The sequence below is a fragment of the Arvicola amphibius genome, chromosome 2 (assembly GCF_903992535.2).
Source record: "Arvicola amphibius chromosome 2, mArvAmp1.2, whole genome shotgun sequence".
NCBI classification, from domain to species: Eukaryota; Metazoa; Chordata; class Mammalia; order Rodentia; family Cricetidae; genus Arvicola; species Arvicola amphibius.
This window is the reverse complement of record NC_052048.2, coordinates 192,771,491-192,796,630: the sequence shown is the minus strand read 5'-3', so window position 1 is coordinate 192,796,630 and position 25,140 is coordinate 192,771,491. Positions and strand designations below refer to the sequence as shown.

Sequence of the window (25,140 nt, the reverse complement as noted above, 5' to 3'; positions counted from 1 at the left end):
TAATTTTCCCTATGAAAATACATAGTATTATTAAATAATATCAGTGAAAATCTATGACAAGATGGCTGAGTTTGATTCAAGGTTGGTTTTTGACTTCAAAGCTAAAGAAAATCAAATGGTGGAAGAGTTACAGTTCTTTCAAAAGCAACATTTTTATTTCACTTTTATTATGTGCATGGAGGGCTGCCAGCATGTTTGTTCATGAGACATGTATGTCCAATGACTGTGGAGCTCAGAAAATGTCATCAGAGCCCTTGAGACTGAAGTTACAGATGGCTGTGAGCTGCCATGTGGATGCTGGGAATCAAACCAGGGTCCTCCGGTAGGGCAGCCAGAGCTGCTAACCATTGAGCAATCTCTCCAGTCCCAATAATAAGTTTTTGATGTATAGTCTTAAAGTACTTACGTGAATTACTTCTTTTGTAATTTTCTTAGGGGAAAGTTGATTTTGACATGCTTCTCTATATATAACTTCTCTAATTTTTTCTGTTTCGGGATTTTTTATGCACTAAATCATCTCCCACTATGCTACAGAAAATTAATCTCTTTTAAAACAAGAGTATTATAATCAGGGATTTTAAAAATAGATTTAATGTATTAACACAGGCTTACGTAAGGACGTTGGAAGAAAGCCTTAGTGTGCTGACATGGTTTTGAATGCCATTTTCTTCCTTTCTCTACTGGCTCCACTATAAACTGGTAATCACTGAAGTGTAACTAAGGCCATGCCTTCAGAACTGAAGGCAGAGTGACCAATGCCCTTTAATGGCATTACAATGGTGATTTTAATAATGCTCTTTGGGGTCATGATGGTACCCCCAGAAGCCTCATGGAGTTTCTACCCAGAGCTTGAAATGGTACAGAGAATGTCAGTAATTTTAATAACAAATCTCCAAATTTAAGTTCTCTGTTATTGTTCTTTAAGTAGCTAGCTATTGTCCTCCTTTAAATGCCATCAATGATCAAAAATAACATGTAAGCTTGAAACAATCACAAACAAAATGGTAATCATATAGTCAAGCAGCTCACAGCATCCACAGAGGCTCAGCTGAGTCTGGCTAAGTGGCTCTTGTCCACCCTTAAGTATGCACATCCACAACGCAAGTTTTTTACAATGGAGGAAATAGTTGGCTACTATACAGAAAATCAGAGTTTTGTGTTTGGAAATATCAAAAGGAACAAAGATCAGGTTTTCAAAATACTAGAAATGAATATTGCATTGGGAATACTAAATATTTTAATAAGCACAACCTAGAAATTTTCAAAGGGAGCAGAGAATTTGAATGGAGTAGAGACCCACAGGCATTTTCCTTTCCATAGGGAGGAACATGGCGCCGTGTTATTTTATAGTTTGTTTCTATGACATATCCATGCTGGAATTGTCCTCTGATCTCGTTTTCCCCCAGCAGTTGTATACGGTGCAGAATAATTAGGGAGGAAAGGATAAAAGAATTGTTAACAAGTAGATGTTGGAGTAAAATAGTCAAAGAACAATAGAAACGGTGGGTTTTCCAGTTCACTGATGAAAAATTTTCCTTGGGGGAGACACAGGGATCATTATTTTATGTGTATGTAGGAAATAGGACTATGGATGGAGAAGAATGGAGGAACAGCTGGTGCTTTGTCGCGGAGTACTATCTCTATGCTTTCATTATTTCTCGTTATTTCTTGAAATGGAAATATCACTAGGGGAGGAAATAGATCAGATTACTATGTTAGAGTCCTATCAGATCTCACATCCCTCCCATGGAGAACACTGGAAGAAGGCTTTGTGAAATTATACTTTGGATGTGTGATACTTTGCACACAGACTCACATGTTTGAGCATGTGGCCCCTCACAGGCAAGGGTATTTTTAGAGGTTATGGTATCTTTAAAGTAGGGGGCATGGCTGGAGAAATTGGACCACTGGACACAAGACTTTGAAGGTGTTAGCTCATCTGCACTATCAGTTAAAGGTCTCTACTTCCTGATCTACTAAAATATAAGCAAGTCGCAACCCAAGCTCCTAGCATCATGGACCAAGTCATTTCATCTGCCACTTCTTCCCCGCATGGTGGATTGTGTCCTTGGGAACTGTGATCAAAAAACAAGTGTTTCCTCCCTGACACTATTTCAGGCATGTATTGTCACTGCAAGAAGAAAAGTAATATCCTATAACAATAAGGACATACAGTTGAAGAAAGTAATATCCTATAACAATAAGGACAAGCAATTGAAGAAAGCAGCAAGGGGAAAGAGACAGGAAACTTGTCCAAACTAGACAAGTTACACAGTTAAACTGCTACAAGTTACACTGTTTCAATCAGGAATGTCTCAAAGTGGCATTATTAATAAAAACTAAAAACATCACTGATGGCTACTTCCAGGAGGTACATCTGTTGTGCCTTATCATACTTCAGCAACATGGTAGGTCCATGTACCATTTTCTACATATGATTTCCAAACTTTGTGCTTTATGTTGATATTATTTTCTGTACAGATAGCTGGTAAAACAATGACAATGTAGTTTATCAATTCATATGCCAAGTAAGTTTGTAAGTTACTTAAAAAGTAATTCACAATTGGTGACAGACGCTAAAAAGAAATCCCACACTAGCTCATAATTGAGTATAATAAAGGGTTATCTATTTTGGGGTAGACTCACAGAACATAATCCTCTGCTTGAACAGGGAACAGTCACTGAATCCCACAGCCAGTAGGGAAGACAGACCGGCGCTTTACAATCGGCATTTATAGTATAAGAAGCCACACCCAAGTGGGTGGTAGAAATTCTTACAGCACCTGCCTCTTTTGTTTAAATAAGAATGTTCTAAGTCTAATACAAAATTATGTACAATAAAAATAAATATCAAAATAACAAAAGAAGAAAAGAACTCTAGTCATCCTTGCTAGTTAGCAGGGGAAAAAAAAGAATTGTCCAGTTTAAAAATATGACTTTACTCCTAAAGAGTTTGGATTTTTTTTAGATAACGAAAGAATGAGTGGGGCCCTAATTGCATTTCCCAAGGTCATTTTTTCCTATTTAATACACTCTAGTGAATATTTGATTACTGTGGACTGGACAAGAGATAAAGGCTCCAAACATCGGAGGAAATGAAATAGTCATCTCTGGTCACAGATAATGGGAGGCTACCCTCAGAATTTGAATGGAGAAACCTCACAAAAAGGTATATATTTAACGTATTTTGTAGCCATGTTGTGTAGAAATATTCCAGTACAGTTTAGTTTCCATCTGGGTTCCATTTTTGGAGGCTCCCATAGAGTCCAAAGCTGTCTGACCTTGTTTTTACGTGATCTGGCCTGTGGTGTGGGTCTCACAGTCCGTTTCATGTTTTCCTCTCCCCTTCTTGACTTCAAGTTTGAAAACCATGTAAGAACTTTTGTAGTATTAACCTATTACCATGACTGACACACAATGAAGAAGAGATTTCAAAGAAAACCTGGCAGGTAGAAGCCATGTATAGAATAAGCGAGAATCCGAAAGAAAGTCCTCGGTGAGAGTGGTAATCAGTCAGAGGAAGAGTCCTTCCCGGCTATGTTTGATCAGTGAGTTGCTTCCCAGATTTTCAATTGAAGCTGTATGAAGAGAATTGAATTCAAAGATTTATACTGATTGTGAGGAACTGAAAGAGCTGAACGTGAGAGGCAGGAGTTGCTGAGTGATTACAAAGGTTTATAACAAAGACAGCTCATGAGAGGTCGACAAAGAGGAGACGATGTGGCCGAGGGAAGACAGAGCAGAGCGAGTCTACGCATAGGTTAACTATAGAGGAGGTAAACTAGGTTAGGAGACAGAAAAGGAAAGAAAGTGCCTTTGAAAAAACAGAGCAAGGGGAATGAAATGGAAGTCAGTGTGTGGTGCTTGTATTCAGGATCTCTCTCTCTCTCAATCACACACGCATACACACACACACACACACACACACACACACACATGCAGGGAAAGGGAGACGGAAAGATGGAAATACTGACTAAGAAGACCATGAAGGGATTAAGAGCTCATGAAGTCCCACTTTCAGAGGTAACAACCTTCCTCACACAGAACAGAATTCTGTGTCCTCATGTCTTTCCCAGGGAAAGGGAAAGGGCTACCATCAAATTAGATATAAATGATCCTGTTATATTTTCAGACAAGCTAGTGTACAAGTCAAGTTAAGGACTACTCACTCAAAATCAACCAGGTATTAGGGATCAAGTTTCAATTATCCTAAAAATTGGGCTAATATCTTAAGAATCCAGATATGGGTCGAAGGAAATTCTACAGTGGTGGCCTACCCTAGGTACAGAGGGCACATTTCAAGGCAGGGAATATAAAAGCTATCCTAGAATGTCCTCTGAAAATTACCTATGGGAAAATACTTCTAGATTAATTATGAATTAAAACTGCTAGCGGTTACTTCATTGTTCCTGTGCTGATTTCATTTAAATGTGTTCTCTGATTAAAACCCCAAGGCATTTGTGGAACAATTAAGAAATAAATAGTTTATAGTCAACACATTATCCAAGCCATAGGTAATGAGTTAGGAAGCTTTGATGATGATGATGATGATGATGATGATGACGAGATGTTGATAAGAAATGCTCATTTCAGAAAACATGTTCTAGATTGTAACACAGATCCCAAGTGAATATTGTTTATATGTGTGTGTGTGTGTGTGTGTGTGCTTGCACACTCAAACACACACACATGCATATACTCACACATATATACATATTAATACACATACACACATAAACATAGTCATACACATACAAACATACACACATGCATTCATACACATAAATATACATACAAACAGTCAGACACATGTTAACTACAGTCTATTTCTAAGCACATAAGCCTGGTTAAATTATCAGGCCCCATAGCTGACGATGTGTGTGGCCTAGGACTTAACTTCTCTGAGCTTTAGTCATAGAAACAAGAAAATGATTGTAATTTTAGCTACCTTGTGGTTTTACAAGTCACTAGAAGACTTAATAATGATGATCTAAAAATGTTTTAAAATTTCATTTGTCCTTTATTTATTTATTTATTTATTTATTTTTCTTCCTGCCTTCCTGCCTCTCTTTCTTTCTTTCTTTCTTTCTTTCTTTCTTTCTTTCTTTCTTTCTTTCTTTCTTTCTTTCTTCCCAAAACCTTCTATATGTCTATATGGAAGCATAAAATATCCTATATTTCCCAGTATGTCACTTGTTTTTCTTTGAAACTGTTAATTTTAATCTTTATTTAATATATAATCAAACTTCTTTTATTGAGGAATTTGTTAAGATTAAAAACCCCACGAAACTATTAATAAATAGCAATACTTCATAAACTTATCATGACCATGTGTTCTACACACAGGAAAGACCCTATATTCTAGAATTAGAAGCAATATGAAGAGGGACATTGGTAGTCAGAGTTCTGAGGCCTTAGAAAGCACTGCCATTGGATGGGCGTTCCCTGCAGGATGCCCTCTTTTCAAAGGTGAGTGGGGACACCAAATATGACACAACACACTCCAAGTACTGGTCACTAGACATAGCCCAGGTGAAGACTTGCAGATAAAATCAGCTCTTGTAAATCAAGTGAGTAACTGTCCTGTTTAAGCCTGACCAGGTATTTGATAGTGGATGATTTGCACATCAGAGTTCCTGATGGGCTCAGAGGAATCCACGACCAATAAACATAAAAAAAAGCAGGACCATGGGCCTTAACACCATGAAGAATGGAGTCTCTCATAAACTTGAGAGAACTTCCAAGAAAATTCTAATCCTCAGAGAAAATCAGATCCCTACTGGCCTCCTGGCTTGCCAGTTTGCTCAGAAGGTCCACATTGTAGCTAGCTCACCTGTGCCAGACAATCACACAGAATAGTCATGGTGAGCTGGTGCTACCACAAGCTGCTAAGAAGATGAGTACCACATGAAAGAAGAAAAGCAAGGGGTTTGAGGTGAGGTGGCATGCACAGGTTCAAGACATTTGTCTCTAGGACCTACATCTGTCACCCAGTGACTCATCACCCCCCTGCACACATTGCACCTTGGAGATACGTGAGAAGCACACATTGCACCATGGAGATATGTGAGAAGCACACATTGCACCATGGAGATATGTGAGAAGCACAGTAAAGACAAAGAAAATAATATTGCTAGTGCCAGTGCGTGGGGACTTGAGCAAGGAACTCTCTATAAATATTAGATTAAGGAGACATGAGCGGCTTTTACCATTATAGACCGTAATAGAATTTGATCAGCTAAATCCCAGGGCTTTATAAAGCACAAATTATGTAAACAAGCTTAATGGCTTTTTGATAAAACTACAAAGCCATTTGTATGAAGAATGCAAGAGGTGTTTTTTTTTTTTTTGTTTTGGACTCTAAACCTCATGCACAGAGCACAGATGCTTCTTACTCAAATTAAAAAAGAAATAAGAAGTTTAGTATGGAGACCAGGGAGACGGCTCAGTGAGTAAAAGGCTTGTGCAATCCTAACAACCTGCACTCAGATCCCTAGAACCCATTAAGGCTGGACCCAACAGCACAGACACCTGTAGTCCCAGCGCTCCTCTCTAGACGCTTGTAGGGCAGGCAGCCTGGCTAAGGCAATGGCAAAGAGACCCTGTCTCAAAGAGACATATACAACAGGGATTAGAGGATGATAAAATCCCAAGGAAACCAGACTGATGAGTTCTTTGAGAAGAGATTTATTGAAAACATCACTCCTCCATGTCCACTCCGCAGCACTCAAAGGGTTTTGTCGTTAAGGGCCCTCTCTAAGTTCTGAGGGAGGTAGCTCAATTGATGCTTTCCTCCATGTATTTATGCACCATCTTTAGATCACCCATTCCTTCTCCTGTGCCATCATACTTCCAGAGTCCTGGCAGCTATTCTATGCCACACTTCGGTTACAGCAGGATATCCAGCATGTACTTCACTGTGATTCAAAAATCACTCCTCTGTAGCCCTCCACACAGAAATCATTCTCTACAATCTTGACCATCATTTCAGTCTCGAGGGTATCCCACTTACCTCCCCCAATACTGTCAGATATTTTTCTCTCATCTTTTTCTCTGTTACACATATGTGTTCATATGTGGGCACACATGCACAGTCATACATGCCGTACAATCCTGCCTGCTTATCTGCTGTGGGCCTGCATTTCCCCCGCGTCCTTAGCCCTTCTCTGGCTTATTAACCCACTGGGCGTTTAGTTCTTTGACATGAAGCCCTTTCATGCCATGGGGCATTGATTTGTGGGACTCTTTTCATTCTTCTCCTTTTTAGTACCTTATCTCCTTTTATTTCTTAAGGTTTGTATAGCAGGAACTATTTTTCTCAAGGCATGAAGTGATATATCTAGACTTTATAGGCTAACTCAGCCTGTCATCCCTACCTTGTCTTTACAACAGTCCCTGGATATGGAACAGCACAAGCAAACCTTCATGGTATTATGTTTGGTGATGAATAGCGTTTAAATACCATATAGAACATTGTATTTCAAGAACAGATGATGAATGACAAAGAGCTAAATGACCTTTTTAGAGTCATTCAGCATGTTCAAAAACTTGAAGTCAGCTGGGCAACGGTGGCACATGCCTTTAATCCCAGCACTTGGGAGGCAGAGGCAGGCGGATCTCTGTGAGTTTGAGGCCAGCCTGATCTACAAGAGCTAGTTTCAAAGTTACAGAGAAACCTTGTCTCAAAAACAAACAAACAAACAAAAACCTGTAAGTCAAGATTTTTCAAGTGTTGGACACAGCTATGTTCATAACTATTGGGAGCAGTGAGACCCCAGATCTTGAATTTCTTGTAATCCCCTGATCTGAGTGCTTACAGCTGCTCTAAGCACGAGACCTTCAGGAGTTCCTGATGGCAGAGTGGTTTCTGGTGGGTTTGGTTGTGATGTGGCTATCTTTATATAATCTGCCTCTGAACACAATAAAGGGGGCATTCTTGGGGAATTCAAGGATGACCCGTGTCGCTGTCTTTCTGTCTGTCTGTGTTTGTGTATTTTAATCTCCTGCCCCTTGCCCGAAACTCGCAAACTGGGTTCAAGCGCACAGAGCACAGACACGGGGGCGTGGGGCGCGGCACATAACTATCAAGTTCAGAAAGTTGTATTGTTCTTACTGCTCAGACTGTATTAGGTTTATCCTTATGATTCTCTATCAGGGAGATATGGATAAGGTGGAATTTGTAGTACTGATGAACATCATGCTTCAGGGCCCAGCAAAGCATCTTTCTCTAACTTAAGCCTCTCCTTAAATTCATGTATGTGGGTTATAAGTATCATTCTTTTGTTTTGCTATTTCCCTTCCTGAATGCAGATGGAAACCAAAGGAACTGAAATATCATCCAGAATGTCATGAGGTTAATATTTTAACTTAATTATGCCATAAACTTATTAGGAGAAATCAGGATCAATATATATAAAGTTCTCACAAACTGTGCTAAGTTCTAAGTATGATTAAAATGAAATTTAACAAGAAAAGGTCAGAGGACATCAGCAAGTTGGCCATTGGAACAATTAATTAAAACTTTTTGTAAGCTGATCCCTCTCTTGTATACACCAGAGATCTTGGTGGAGGAGGGAATTTAGGGAGCACTAATTCTTTTCTATGGTCTTCTCGGCAGGGCTTCCACACTGAGGTCATGTCCAGCCCTTGCCATTATCCCTTCCATTCTGTATCATGCCTTGCTTCATGATACTGTAGAAAGTTCTCCACTGAGTCCTTGCTGCCCATGGTGCTGTTTGCAGATTTAAGTTTTAGTGGTAGAAGTGTATTTCCACTTGAAATCTTTAGAGGCAGAGACAAGACATTTGTTGGGAAATAAAGAAAAATAGAAATCCATAAATGATTCTGAAACACAGATCCAAGAATTATTGGTTTCAAATAGATTTCAATTCGAGTGCTTTTAAAACAATATGAATAAATTACTCATCTTGGAACTTCAAGAAATTGGAAAATCTTACCCGATTGGTTCTTGTGAACCAAGTATATTAAAATTTTTTCTGGGGATTCTATTATTTTTTTGTACAATAATTATGGTTGTAGGCAGTATTATCACTACTAAATAGTTCACTTGGTAGATAAGAATGTGGAAGCTTAATGAATTTAGCAATGTTAGTAAAGGTGCCTATGATTACATAGATGGTGAATAGTGGAGCCAGAACACAAACTCACACATGTTAGAGCAATCATACGTTGCCATCAACATACTACGATGTAGATCACTATATTATCATTATATTATTATACATATTATTATATTATCATGATCTTTCAGTAGCCTGTCTCAGGAGTTAAGTGCTGGTCATCTCTTGGAGTCAGTGATGGTGAATGACTCAAAGTCCCTTCTGGATTTTTGGAGTGTAATATTGCTGCCAATGTCTGTTAGAAATTTCTCTCCAATCTTGGAGAGTTGTGCATTATATACCCTGCTCTGGGAGCTTGCAAGAATCTACAATCTCATTTCACTGGCCTGAAATTTAATATGGAATTGAAGAAAAATCAGGATCTCTTCCTAAACAAATTTCACGAAAGCTTTGTGTAATCTTCGCAATTGCCAGAAAGGGGTCTGAATACACAGAGGACACCCTTCTAGGAGAACAGAGGAAGGTCAGCAGTGGCTCATAAGCCTTTCCCAAATATAAGCTGGGGGAGATGGGGCAGTGATACATTCACCCAGCCTAGGATACTAAGTGAAGTGACTTCACATGCCACTTCTTTCTGTGAAGTTAAACTTTGCAATTTCACTTTCTTGGTTTTTTCCTTTATGTGTTGATTTTTCCTTAAAAATATTAACTATCCATTGTTTAAATCAAAGATAAATAATTTTAAAAATATTTAATTTAATGTTATTTTAAGTGCATGAGTGTTTGCCTACATGTATGTGTATATATGCAATGTGTATGTCTGATACCTATGCAGATTAGAAGAGTCCATCATTTCTGTTGGAACTGGAATTAGAGACAGGTGTAAGCTGCCATGTAGGTGCTGGGAACCGAACCCAGGTTCTCTGCAAGAGCAGCCAGTGCTCTTAACTGCTGAGCCATATCTCTAGATTCCAAAGGCAAACTTTCAAGAGACTATTGGCTTCACAAGCCCAGCAAAACTTAACTTGTCGGAGCTGTGGTGAGAATACAACACCAGGGCAACAAACAGTTCAGGGGACTATTGTTCTCAGCATACAGAAAAGTCATCTTCATAAAACATGAACGTGACACAGTTACCTGTCATGTTGCAATAAACCTTCAGAGGCCCCAGAGGTCCGCTGCCATCAGGATCTATCCAGTAGTAATTCGACGTCTGGCCAAGGTGTTTGTATGCTTCACAGGAGGGCTCGTAGATGGCTGGAATGAAATATCCACATGAGCAGAGCACAAAACAAATGTCTCCCCAGCTCAGAGCCCCCGTCACATGCCCAGCGCAGGCAGACTGCTGTGTGAAACAGTTCTTTCTAGAATGAACACTCTCTTTCTCCAAACTTAAATTCCTGACTTAGCTCTTTCTTTATAAGTCTTTCTCACCCTAAAAGCTACTTCTATAACTTTATAGTCGGGGAAAGGGTAGATCTAATCAGTAAACTATTAAAGAACACATGTAATGTGTGTTTTTATTGGAACACATGGCTCTTTAATTCATACTCATTTGTAGCAATCACCTTCTTCCTATGAGGTACTTTATTTTGAAAGATTGCAAATAATTGAACTATCAACTAAGATAAAGGAGATTTCTTTCTCAATTTTTGTATCCCTAATATAAATTTCCTTTAATTTGCATGGAATTTATAATCTTGTGTCTCGGGCATAAGGAAAGCAAGTTGCCTGACTAAGTTTGTTACAGGTGCTTTAACTACCTCCAAATTTAGTTTGAGTAAAAAGCCTGCATTTGCATAATTAAATTATAGGTTCTTTTCCATTGTTTTCCTTTTCCTTTCCACGTCTGTGACACATTTTCTTTTTTGTGAAGAGGCTGCACCTGTTTTCAGAAGTACAAAATGGATATTTACATATCTCCTTGGTTGTAAAGTTATTAAGTCAAGTTTTTTTTTTTATTTTCTCCAGCAGCTTCATACTGACATTTGTGAGGAATGTGAATCATCCCAGCACAGGACAAAGAAGCATTCTTGGGGAATATGGATTTCACCCGGACAGACTCTCTTGTACAGTGCTTCTAGGGCCTGTTGTGTGTAAATTAGGAGATTGGGCTTCTGCGTCTCAGGCATCCTTTGTTTTATCCTGTACCAAGTTTTTCTGCCCCTCTTCATCTGCCCATGGCTCCTCCTACCCAAGAAGGATAGATGTTCAGCTCTCTTTTGTTATACCAATGTCTCCACTCTCATTCAAATAATTCAACAGTTCTTCAGTTGACTCATCCCTTCTTCCTTCTGCAAAGAGTTAATGCACAGAGTCTCTGCCGTATGTCACACCATACACCTGTCTATGCAGATCTAGCTGGACACAATCCAGACTCAAGACCTTTGAAGCAGGATTTGTTTGCTGATTATGTGGGTATTGCTTATGCTTCAAGTGCAGTTGAAGGAGGATGTGGCTAGAAAAGTAAGCGGAACCCATTAATCTTTGCCTCAGGGTAACCATTAATAGGTCCGCTTTCAATCTTTTAAGTGCCTACACAGTAAGCTACATGTTCTCTCTAATTGTGGATGCTATGCTAAGTAAAATGCCGTAGTAAAAGGCCATGGAAAATATTTTCTAAATGTCCAGCAGGAAAATGCTATAGTTAGATATAGGCTTAAAAATGAAAACTCCATATAGTAAGTGGTAGATTGTCGGGGACTATCAGGCCATTGCCACTACTGGCTGGTCAGAAGATGACTGGCAGTTGAACTAAAGAAATATGGCCAGTGATAACGTTGGCAGGACCAAGTGTAGCAGTTCTGAGGTCAAGACGACGTGGAGGCCAGCTGAACACAAGTCAGTAGGAACAAGTGGCACTGAAGGGTGATCAGAAATCTTAATGTCTGAAGACAAACTAGACACCTTACTAATGACAGCATCTCTCCAGGTTAAAATTTAAAATAAAATCCTTATTTTTGAAAAATTCACACACGTATACAACGGATTATTGTATCTATGTTCTATTCACTCCAACCAACTCCCTCCATGTTTTCCCCAACATCCTTTTCTCAACTTCATCAATTTTTGTAACCTACTAAATCTAGTTAGAGTTATCCACATATGCATGGGTTTTAGGACACACGCTGGAGCATGGAAAACCTTCCAGTGGCCTCGTCCTAAATAAGAAATGATTCTCTCTGATTCAGAAATGACCCACACCAATAGCTCCCCAGGGGTTGGTGGGGCGTGGAGATCTGCCCCATCTATGTGGGATATTTTCTGGCTTGTTCTTGTGAAGATATTATGCAGGGAAGCATAGCGGCTATCTAATTATGACTATGCTTCCTGCTTGCTCACTCTGCTTCCTGTTGAAATTTGACCTCTCAGCTTCCTTATTCCTGTCATGATGAAGTTTTCATTATTATGAGCAATAACACTGTAGAACCACAAATAAACCCTCCCTTAAATTGCTTCTGGTCATGGTAATTTATCACAGCAATAAAACGTGACTAATACATGGTGAACAGAGTGAGCTGAAGGTATGGAGTGGGTCAGGGATATGACAGAGATAGCACTGTATACATGCATGAAGTTTGTTAAAAAATAAAAAAAAAGTGTGTTGTACTTTCCTTGGTTGAATAAAACAAAGGAGTCATGCTGGAGCTAATCTGGAAGCTTCTTCCATACTGTCTAGATTTCACAGTATGGAAGTTTGTACACAGAGAGATGGGCTGGAAAGCTAGCAGCTTTCCCGACTTTGGACCTTGCACACTGTAATACCAACTTTCCAGACAATATGTAGCCACTGGAGCAGCAGTGGCACAAGTGCTGTGGGGATTAACTACTCCTTTCTGATTATATCTGAGGTCTTTCTGAAAGATACAGTACCGTATTATAGACCAGTCAAAGGCAATGGCTAAATGGCTAGGTAGGCAGTATGCCTTAGGAGTAAATCTACTAGATTTGTTTTGCTAAATGGGCATGATGTCAAACTGCCTAATATTTTTGTTTGTCTGATAGACTAGTGCTGCTTCAGCCTTTATCAAAGGGCCTCCTGTTTGCAATGAATGGTCATTAATGGAGAAACCATGACTGGTTAAGATGCTTGAAAAAACTTACACAGTGTTCTTTAAACAGCATTCAGCTTTAAATAGAATACCTGTAACAGCCCTCCAAAGCTCAGGGAAAGCCGGGCGGTGGTGGCGCGCGCCTTTAATCCCAGCACTCGGGAGGCAGAGGCAGGCGGATCTCTGTGAGTTCGAGAACAGCCTGGTCTACAAGAGCTAGTTCCAGGACAGGCTCCAAAGCCACAGAGAAACCCTGTCTCGAAAAAAAAAAAACCAAAAAAAAAAAAAAAAAAAAAAGCTCAGGGAATATTGCAGTAGAAAGAACAGATATAAAAATGTAAGAAAATAGGAATGAAATCCATAATACCCTGTTTTTATGGGCATGACATAGCCTTGGCACTAATGAACTCATGGCAGGGGCAGCTGGCTTCATTGAGCTTTCACAGGACAGAACCCATAAACATCCAGTCACAGAGAGAGGAGGGGCTCAAGTCAGTTAAAAACTGGGGGGAGAGATGAAACCATTGTCCTCAGTGGTGTAGTCACTGGTGAGTTACTCCACGTCCATCCCAAAGCAAACAGAGTTAAACTTAGTTAAACACAGTCAGTCACAGCAAACACACACAAAAACCAAAAGCAAAAAAGCAACAAAGTGTGCTGGAGATTAGGTGAGATGTGGATGTCTCCATGGTAGTGGGAAGAAGTTAACTGAGGCAGAAGTGTGAGTATGACCAGAATACCTCATATACATATATGAAAGCAGCAAAGAATAAATTAAAATTTAAAGCATGTATGATATGTTTCATCAATTTATATCATATTATATGACAGACCATCTTCTATGAAATGTCATTTGTTATAATTGCAATAGGTCTTCCTTGGCTTTAACAGCTCACCACTGTCAGCTCTGGACTCTGATCCAGAGGCCTTGTTACACAGCTTCCAGCGGCTCAGGCAAAGCATTTCTGGGGTTGACTTTATGTGCGATATCCACAAGTGTGTTTCTCAAGCTAAATAATGTCTACAATGTCTAAAGTTGAATTCTCAGCTTGGGAAGAAATAGTAAGAAATACAGATCTGAAGTTAAAACTACTTAGATAAACATTAGATGAACACACACAGATATGGGAGGGGAGGAAGAAGAGAGAGAGAGAGAGCATGCTGTGGGAAGGATTACCTAACTTCATTTATCCATAGTAACTGAGGAGATATAATAGATATGTTATAGTGGTCTTATAAAGGCTGGAAAAAATAATCCCCATCTACCATTTAACATAGTGTCTGATGCATGGTAAACTTCTAATGGTTAGCACCACAAGCTCAATATATATTATTAAACTGGAGATTGTTTCTTGTCTGCCACTCAGACTCTTCCTTCTTAAGGAGAGCATCCCTAGTGAGCATGCATATTTTTGTAATAATCCAAAACACTAATACCCACTTGCAGCTGACTCAGAAATTTATCAGCTTCTTTAAGTTACCTTTTTAGGAAAATGCCTTTCCTAAAAAGGCGTGTAAGGTTGGATGTCCTTCTGTAGCCTATGAGTATATGTTGTTCCCACTGATTAATAATTAAAGCTGCTTTGGTCTATGACAAGACAAAATATAGGTAGGAAGAAATCCAAACAGATATACAGGGGGAAGAATGGCAGGATCAAGAGGAATGTGAGCCAGCTGTTGCAGAAGAGAGATGCCAGCATCAGCCTAAGGAGAAAGATGACAGAACAGAGGTAGTGCCATGGTCGTGTGGCAATACGGAGATCTGTAGAAATTGGCTAATTTATAAGAGAGCTAGCAAGTAATAGCCTGAGCCATCGGGCAAGCAATTATATTTAATATTAGCTTCTCAGTGATTATTTCATAAGCAGCTGTAGGGAGCAACAGATGGGAGAGAAACTGGTTCAGCAGGATTAAGCAACACAAAGAAAACTATTTAGCTACAGTTGTGATTGGAAAATGTTGTTTCTTCTATTCCATATCTATAATGTACTGGAAAGAAAGAAGATAAAAGAAAAAAAATAAGAAACTGAACTTAAAATTTACTTATTCCTTGCTCTAATTTTATTTTGATACTGGAGTGTTAGGTGGCTCATCAGAAGTACATGGCTACTAAAACATCAGTACAATCCCCCATTCCATCCATCAGACCCTGTAAGCTACAAGTCCCACTCTGCCCACAAATCCTCCTATCCTCCAGAACTTCAGAGGAACTCTGAAACACAGGCTACTATTACACAGAGAGAACAAAGAGATGAGTGACCACCCAGCCAGTGGGGCACCCCACTCTCTAGGCCTCTCCACCTGCCTCAGCTTCTCTAGTCAGCCAGCAGGCAAGCTTTCTGCAAATAAGCTGCTCCAACACACCCACCCCGTTTATCGGACCCTGTAAGCTAAAAGTCCCACTCCACTCCCAAACCCTCCTATCCCCAGAGAAGATAGAAAGGAAGAAATCAAACTTTTCGCTATTAGCAGATGGTGTGAGAGCATACATTAGTGACCCAAAAAATTCTACCAGGAAACTCCTAAAGCTGATAAATACTTTCGGTAATATAGTAGGATACAAGATCAATTAAAAAAATCAGTAGTCTTCCTATATACAAATGATAAAAGAGCTGAGAAAGAAATCAGAGCAACATCACCATTCATAATAGCCACAAATAACATAAAATATCTTGGGGCAAAACTAACCAAAGAAGTGAAAGGCCTATTTGACAAGAACTTTATGTCTTGGAAGAAAGAAATTGAAGATACCAGAAAATGGAAAGATCTCCCATGTCCTTGGATAGGTAGGATCAACGTAATAAAAATGGCAATCCTACTAAAAGCAATCTGTAGATTCAATGCAATTCCACTAAAATCACAACACAATCCTTCACAAACCTTGAAAGAACAATACTCAGCTTCATATGAAAAAATAAAAAGTCCAGGATAACCAAAACAATCATGTACAATAAAGGAACTTCCAGAGGCATGCCATCCCTGACATCAAGCTCTGATATAGAGCTACGGCAATGAAAACAGCTTGGTATTGGCATAAAAAAAGACAGGTTGACCAATGGAATAAAATTGAAGACCCAGATATTTATCTACAAACCTATGAACACCTGATTTTTGGCAGAGAAGCTAAAATTTTACATTGAAAAAATAAAGGCATCTTTAACAAATGGTGCTGGAATAACTGGATGTCAACATGTAGAAGAATGAAAATAGATCCATATCTATCTCCATGCACAAAACTCAAATCCAAATGGATTAAAGATCAAAATATAAATCTGATCATACTGAACTTAATAGAAAAGAAAATGGGAAGTAGCCTTCAATGCATGAGCACAGGAGACTGCTTCCTAAATATAACCCCAGTAGCACAGACACTGAGAGCAACAATAAATAAATGGGACCTTCTGAAACTGAGAAGCTTCTGTAAAGCAAAGGACACAGTCAATAAGACAAAAGGCATTCTACTGAATGGAAAAAGATCTTCGCCAACTTCACATCAGACAGAGGACTGATCTTCAAAATATATAAAGAACTCAAGAAACTAGACATCAAAATTTCAAATAATTTAATAAAAAAATCGGTACAAATTTAAATAGAGAATTTTCAACAGAAGAATCTCAAATGGCCAAAAGACACGTAAGGAAATGTTCAAAATCCTTAGCCATCCAGGAAACACAAATCAAAATGACTCTGAGATACCATCTTACACCTGTCAGAATGGCTAAGATCAAAAACATCAGTGATAGTTTATGTTGGAAAGGATGCAGAGTAAGGGGAACACTCCTCCATTGCTGGTAGGAATGCAAATTTGTACATTCACTTTGGAAATCAGTATGGCAGTTTTCAGAAAATTTGGAATTAAGCTACCTCAGCACCCAGCAATACTACTCTTGGGTATATACCCAAATGATGCTCAGTCATACTAGAAAGACATTTGTTCAACTATGTGCATAGTAACATTATTTGTAATAGTCAGAACTTGGAAACAACCTAGATGCCACTAAACCAAAATATGGATAAGGAAAATGTGGTACATTTACACAATGGAGTACTACATCGTGGAAAAAAATCTTGAAATTTGCATGCAAATGGACATAACTATGCTGTGGGACAATGATCTTGTACCCTGTCACTTGTATTGTTTTAATAAAACACTGATTGGCCAGTAACCAGGCAGGAAATAAATGCAAGGTGACTAGGCAGGAAGTAGAAGCAGGGCAATGAGAACAGGAAAATTCTGGGAAGAGAAAACACTCAGTCTGTAGTTGTCACCCAGGCACAGAGGAAGAGGATGTCTCCCTAATAAAAGGTACCAAGTCACATGGCTAACACAGACAAGAATTATGGGTTAATGTAGGACATAATAATAATAAGAAGCCTGAGCTACAGGACAATCAGTTTATAATTAATGTAGACCTCTGTGTGTTTGTTTGGGACTGAATGGCTGCAGGACCAGGAAGGACAGAAATCCCTGTCAACAAAACTAGAAAAAACCATCTTGAGTGAGGTAACCTGGACCCAGAAAGATGAATATGGTATGTACTCACTCATAAGACGATACTAGCTGTAAAACAAAGGATAATGCACCTATAGTCCACTACCTTAGAGAAGCTAAGTAACAAGGTGAACCCTAAGAAAAACATATATAGATCCCCATGGGAAGGGGAAATATACACGATCTCATGACAAAATTGGGAGTGTGGGGATTGGGGGAGAAATAAGGGCAGAGGGGAAGAGGAAGGGAGGAAGGGAGGGGGAAAAATTGAGGTAATGGGATAGTTGAGATAGAAAAGGACAGAGATGGAAAGCAAAGAAAGAGATAGTTTGATTGAGGGAGCCATTATAGGGCTAGCAAGAAACCTGGCACTAGAGAAATTCCCAATAATCCACAGGGATGATCACAGCTAAGACCCTAAGCAATAGAGGAGAGGGTGCCTGAACTGGCCTTTCCCTGTAGTCAGATTGATGAATATCTTAAATTTCACCATAGACCCTTCATCTGATGGAAACAGAGGCTGAGCTCCCAAAGTACAGTTGAAGAGTGGGAGTAGTGAGAATATGAGCAAAGAGGTCAAGACCATGATGGGGATACCCACTGAAACAGCTTATCTGAGCTAATGAGAGCTCACCAAATCTAGCCAGACAGGGTAAGAACTAGCATAGGACCAAACTAGACCCTCTAAATATGGGTGACATTTGTAAGGCTGGGGCAGACTGGGGGGCAAATGGCAGAGTCACCAGGATTTATCTCTATTGGTTGTACTGATTTTTGGTAACCCATTCTCTTTGGATGGATACCTCAGTCTAGATATGATAGGAAAGGTCTTGGACCTTCCCCAAAGCCATGTGCCTTACCCTCTCTGAGGAGTAGATGGGGGGTAAGGTGGGGGAAAGGTGAAAGGAAGGAGAGGAGGGGAGGTAGTGGAAACTGGGATTGGTATATAAAATGGAAAAAAGATAGTTTGTTTTTTTCAAAAAATAAAATAAAATAAATTAATAGAAAAACAAATGAACATCAGTACATGATTTACACATATGTAAAAACTATTTATCCTATTTATAGATAACTATGAAGGAATTTGAACCATGGGTTTAGAACTTTGCCCAAGCAATATTCAATATACTGGAAGTAAATGTCGAAGCCTTTGGATGTGGGGAATTCTGGTAACCAAGAAGACCTTCTGTTTTTCTTTTTTTATTTTTCAATATAGTAATTACTCTGTTTGTCTGTAGCCCAGGACAGGACAGGCTGCTGTTGGCTCATCAACACATGCAGAAGCCAAGTCCTTTGCAAACTTTGTCATGTGTGAAAATCATGACGAGCTGATTGCAATGGGGCCTCTGACCGCACTGTGACGAGCCTGTCTGGGCAGAGACTTTGCAGCTGTAAGGGGCTCCAAAGTGAGCTGTCACTGCAGGCCTTCAGATGACATCCTGAGAAGCATTGGTCTAATCTTGAGACACTCAGAACTCAGGAAGTATGGTATGGCTTTTCCTTTATACTTTAAAGCAGTCAATGTAGGTCACTGACAGGCAATATGATAAAATTTAAATACAGTGAGGTTGGGGGGAGGGGAACCTTACACTTATAAATAGAACATATCATATCGTACCAAATAAAAACCTCGTACGATGTCCTAAAAAAAAAAAAAAGGTTGGGAGGAAATACTTTGGCTGTTTTTGATCAGCAAAATTAAAGGAGATTTTATGACATTTCTGCATTTCCCAAGTTATTTTGTAATCTGTATCTGTAAGTTCATGCGGATATGGGTGTGTCGTACACCTATCTGCGCATGTGTGGGGGTGTACATGTGCCCTTGCATATGCTGAGAAGGCCAGCCATTGATATTAAATGTCTCCCTCTATCAGTCTCTACCCTTGTTAGTTTGTTATTTGCCAGAGTCTCTCACTGAAACTGGAGTTTATCAGTTCAGTTAAACCAAGTTTCCCCGAGCACCAGGGATCTTCAAGCCCCAGCACTGGGACTACAGGCATGTCAAACTACTAATATCTCATCTTTCACCTGGGTTCTGGGATCCGAACTCAAACCCTCATGGTGTGCAGCAAGCACATCACCCACTGAGCCACCTCTCCCATCCCCACGCATCTGTTATCATTTTTTTTTCATTTAAAACTTTAAAAATGGGCATCTGGATTCATGACACCGAGATAAAATGTCCAACAGCTGTGATGTAGTAAACTTTTCATTAATTTTATAATCTCCATAAGTAATTAAGACATTTTCATTCATATCTCTCTGTAATTTTCTGCTGGAGCCTCTCTTTAATCTTTAATTATTCCCAAGTATAAATAAAGACAGTAATGCCTCCTTAATGTGGGGTGAAATGAAACCATAGTCTCTATAAACTAAAGAGCATGGTGCATAGTTGGGTTATGCCAAGAATAAGCAGATAAAAACATTTAGGTGGCAAGTCTCAGCCTGCGAGCTCTGTGCCATGTCCGGTCCCAGCTGGGTCAGATGATTTTTGCCGATCAAACTGCAGGAGACAACAAAGCATGGGGCGAAGGAAGCAGCCACTGCACAGAAAGCAGCAGCCAAGGTATCGTCAATAATCGATGCTGCAAGTAGACGGCTGAGGAGCAGAAAGGTAATGGGGCTGATGGCAAAACAAATAGACTCATCAGGTCTATCGATCTATCGGGGAAGTCATTTTTCTCTGCTGAAACTCCAAGGCCCAAATAAAAGGCCTCATATTATTCTATATATTCATAAATAAATCTCTGTTGTTCAGAAGAAAACGATTATTAAGTACATCAGATGGAATTTTACAGCATGGGGGAATCCTGGGAGAGACAAGTCCTAAGTACTGTGTTCATTTTCCTAGACCAATGGCCGCTACAGAAAGCTTTCTGTAACACCGTGTTGCTTGTACTGGACAATGATGGACAATTGCTCATTAGTTTCCAATAGCTTATGTAACAGATGGCCTCTTACTGACGTGATGTTACACTAATTTATATCTTAAATGCTAGAGATAATAGTACAGTTAATAATAATAATGTGCCCCTGGTCACAAGACTGCAAAAGGATTCCAGGGGGATTTCATTAGGCCACATTCAGGATACTGGCAGGGACTCTTCGGAGGATTCCGGGGAGCTCCTGTCTTCCTGTTTTTACCAGTTTCCAGAGGCTGGGAACACTCCTTGGTGCATATTTCTATGATGATTAACACTGACTGTCATCTTAACAAGATAGAGAATCACCTTGGAGACAGCCTCAGGCATACCTGTGAATAACTGTCTAGATTATCGTAGCCTCTAGGTATGTACCCCATAGGCTCATATGTGTGACACTGTCTGCATTAGGTTAATTAAAGTGGGAAGATCCACTTCAATTGCAGGAGGCGCCATACCTTAGGGTAGAACCCTAGACTGTAGAAAAAGGAGGAAGGAGTTACACACAGACATTCATCCCTCTATTTTCTGACTCTAGACATAGTATGAGTTGCTGCCACAGATTCTGATTTCCATGATAGACTGCAATCTCCAACTGTGAGCTCAAGCAAGTACTTTCTCCCTTAAATGCGCTTCCTGTCAGGTATTTTGTCATAGCAATAGGTCACGTAACTACCAGTCCTTTCCCCATCTTCTTAGCCATTGTCTCCTTTTGGGATCACTCTTGTGCTGCCTCATGCCAATTCTCACCTTTACTGTCTCACCCTTCCTCCGGCTCTTTTAAGGAGGCCTGTGATAGCATAAGTCCTACTCAGATAACTAAGGGAGGGCTTGAGAAAAAGCCCCTTGCAAAGCCTCTTGGCCCTAGGTACTTTAACCATAGGTCCTACAGACCAGAACATAGTCATTTTGTAGGAGAATGCCTTGTTCTTTCAACCACAATTGGTAAGCTTTGAGCGTGAAATATCTCCCACAGGCTCATGTGTTTAAATGCTTGATCATCAGTTGATAGCCTTGTTTTTGGGAGATCATTGGGTTTTTAGGGCTAATTGGAAGAAATAGGTCACTGGAAATAAGCCTTACTGTTTCACCCTGGCTCCAAGTAGTCAGACCTTTCCTACTTCATGTGTTTGCCATAGCCACCTGTTGCTCCTATTGCCTTTCCTTCTCCATTCTGGGGGACTGATGCTCTCCTAAACCTTTAGCCATGGTAAACACTCTTCTACTAAGTTTCTTTTTCAAGGTGCTTCTTCTCAGCAATGAATGAAAAAAAAAGTAATTAACTTTTATGATTACATAATCATGTAACTTTTACTAAGCGACCAATGTGTTCTCAGTGAAAGAAAATCATCCCATCAACTATTAAGTAAAACAATAAAGAAATATACATGAACAAAGTTCATGCTTTGTTTCAAACATGAAAGGTCCATAAGGCCTTGGAAGTTATAGCCATCTGGAGAACCCTGACCAAGTGCATCCTTTGTTTGTTCAGCCCCAGCCAAGACAAGCAGAGAGAACAGCTGTTAAGACCTCAGATGTGGCGAGAGCCTGAGCAGGATTGCCATATCAACAGCCAAGGGGATGGCAAAAGAGTTCCTGACAAAGATGTGCAGCAGGCCCAGAGCTGTAGGCACTGCAGCATCAATTAATAAATGATTAGTGCGTGGGGGAGGGAGCACAACAAAAGAGCAAAGACAGCTGATACAGCCCTGAGACAAATGAGCTATGCAAAGCAGGCTCTGGCCCCTTTACTCAGACATGTTCTGCGAGACCTGCAGTCGAGCATGTGTTGCTCTTCCTTCCTGTTACTGCTCTGAAAATCATAAAGATCATCAGTAGGCATGGACTAAAAATGTTAAGAAATGAACCCCAAGTTTAGAGTGCACCCAGCTGTACAGGTTTGTTGTGGAATACTATAAAGCAAGATTTCCTGGTTCTAAAGATTAGGGCATTACCCACTTATGACAAGGTTTGATAAAGCAGTAGAATACAGGGGGGGGGAATGAAACACCTTGATATATTTGCTTTTATGACACGACATTTTAGATATCCACAGTCTGTGAATTTTCATATCTCCCACCATCTGATGTCAAGAGTGGTCACAGGCTTCCTGCCTACACGCACGGTGCTCTAGGAATCCGGCTCAAAGGTACTGAAAAGAGAGAATTACATTATTCCTACATAAGACTTTTCACAGAAGACATGAGCACTACTAGAAAGCCATCCATGTGGGACATTTTGGAGTGGGTAATGTCAATGTGCTTTGGTCTCTGGGCACCTTCCTTTTCTAATTCATTTCAATTGCTAAGAACTACCTGATCTTAATCTGCTTTTCAAAACTAAGATTCTCTATTGGAAAAGGATATTTCTCGCTCAGATTTGGTTACAGAAACCAGCTATCGCAGAGCCTAATTAGTCTGTGAAGGTAACTATTGAAGTTTGTGTGCAGCCAAGATGGAAATCAAGAAAAGCAGCAATGACCTTGAGACTTCTCTCCATGCAAACTCTCCAATTCTAGGACTATGCAATTATTTTTAATTAGTACAATGTGAGCTTCACAATAGCTAAGTCCCCATTAATACTTCAATATTAACTTCGTATGTTCTCTGTCTCTTTGCATCTTGTTTTTAATCCATGAATGATGCCTTGAGTAAACCACATGATTTCTTCCAGGAGTTATTTCTCATTATTGACACACAGCTGAAGAAGGTGGTAGAGAGTATGGGCTCATACACATACATTCTGCTTGCTAACATTACATTAAAATCTTCCTATGAATATAATTTCTGTCTGAGATGCTATTCATGTTAGCCCTCTAATGGATCCATTACCCCATACCTGTTACAGAGGGAGGTTATAATTTAGAGGAAAATAAAAGAGTTTGAATTTTTTGATTTTCTGTTAGAAGAACAAAAGCTTATTATTCTCTTACTTAATAAGTCCTACAGAAATTGTTTTTGAAATCAAAGCAAACACTACTTTTGTTCTTTTCCTGCTATTCTTCCTTTCCACATATGCTATTTGACTTCTGCCATTTGTTTGATTGACCCCCAAGTCCCTCAGTCATTTATACTGGCTCCAAAACATTGCTTTATTGAAAGCAACAATCCATACTTCAATGATAATGAGTACAAAACAGAATTTTTGCCTCTGTCACTGTAGATACTATCTTTGCTGGTGACATTAATATCAATTCTTGATATTCCTCTAGCTTTACCCCCACAAAACACCGACTTCTCTTTTATTTCATGACCAAACCTGACCCTATCTGGTTGTTTGATTTACTGTTATTGCTACAATACAGAAGATTTGGAAGTGCGGGCAAAACCTACAAAACCCAATGATAACGTGACAAACTCATGTTTCCTTGATTACCACAAGAGAGCTCAAATGCTGTTCATTATTTTCAAAGGTATTACAAAGCTTGCCCATACTGTCACCTTGCTCCTCAAACAAAATCTCCCATTCTTATCTCTTGCCTTCTCACTCCTATTGTCCCTACGCATACATGGTCAGGCCAAGAATCTTAACTTAAAAGAGGTCAGTACTTTATAGTACTCTATAGTGAATATGCCCTCCACCCCTTCTTTTTGCTAATTAAGTTATTGACCGAAACCCTATGAATATGGTCCTCATTCATAGTACTGGGAAGAGAGCAAAGAAATTGGTCATGGATTCTACCTAATCTGCGGAAGAGAGCTGTTGATAAAAAAGAGTGTAAGATCTGCTAAATGTTATAAACAGACATAAATAAAGCACTCAGAAACTTCAGATGAAGAATCAGATGTCTTGATGTGGGACAGACTGGAGGAAAAAGGGGGCTTTTATGTGTGAAATCAAGTGAGCTAAACCTTAGACGATGAGCAAGAGTATGTTGCAAGCACTCCCTACATGCTAGCCATCACTATTGTCTTCTGCATCCTCAGGGATGCTGGGAATCCCAACTGCCTCATGGACCTTTAGAAAGGACAGGTATCACCAATGTTTCCCTTTCATACACACCACAGGCATCTGCTTCTGGCTTTTTCTAAGTCCTCATTCTCTGTGGTTTTGACAACCATGGCCACTGTTGGCCACCACCACTCAATGAAACTCCCCTTTCTTCACACTTCCTATGTTTTCCTACTTGATCTCCTTTTGCCTTGTATGCTCTTTCTGGGGATTCATGCTGCCATTTTCATTCTAGGGAGAGAGAAATAGCTATTGTGTGAAGTATTTTCCTCAAGGCTCTTGGCCACCTGCTCAGAACAATTAGTTCCTTTGTCTGTGACTAGTCGCCTAGAAAAAGGTAGTGCCAGGACTTGTACATTACTTGTAAACACCACAATGATTGTCCACTCCAATGTCACAGAAAAAGAGGAACAGTTAGTTGTTAACATTGGGGGATAGTATAGAGTAAAGCCTGAGAAAATGGTTTTTGAGGAAACAGATATTTTTTAAAAAAATACATTTGTGTATATGTTCACTTGTGTTGAGAAAAGATAATGGAATGAATGGGAAAATTACTCAGTGGTTTTTAACTTAACAAAATGCAGTTAATTTAATTAAAAGTAATCAAACCTGTTTCTGATTAGAAACTGCTAATTTCAAATGTG

The 25,140-nt window shown here is 39.6% G+C and overlaps 1 protein-coding gene across 1 annotated transcript in view; it reads right to left on the bottom strand.

Annotated features, from left to right (window-relative positions):
* The window catches only part of Cntnap2 (contactin associated protein 2), a 1,482,107-nt gene that overhangs the window by 766,313 nt on the left and 690,654 nt on the right, over positions 1-25,140 (bottom strand). The window contains exon 12 of the mRNA XM_042054579.1: positions 10,218-10,337. Within this exon, the coding sequence (XP_041910513.1) occupies positions 10,218-10,337 (120 nt within the window). The remainder of the gene's footprint in view (positions 1-10,217; positions 10,338-25,140) is intronic.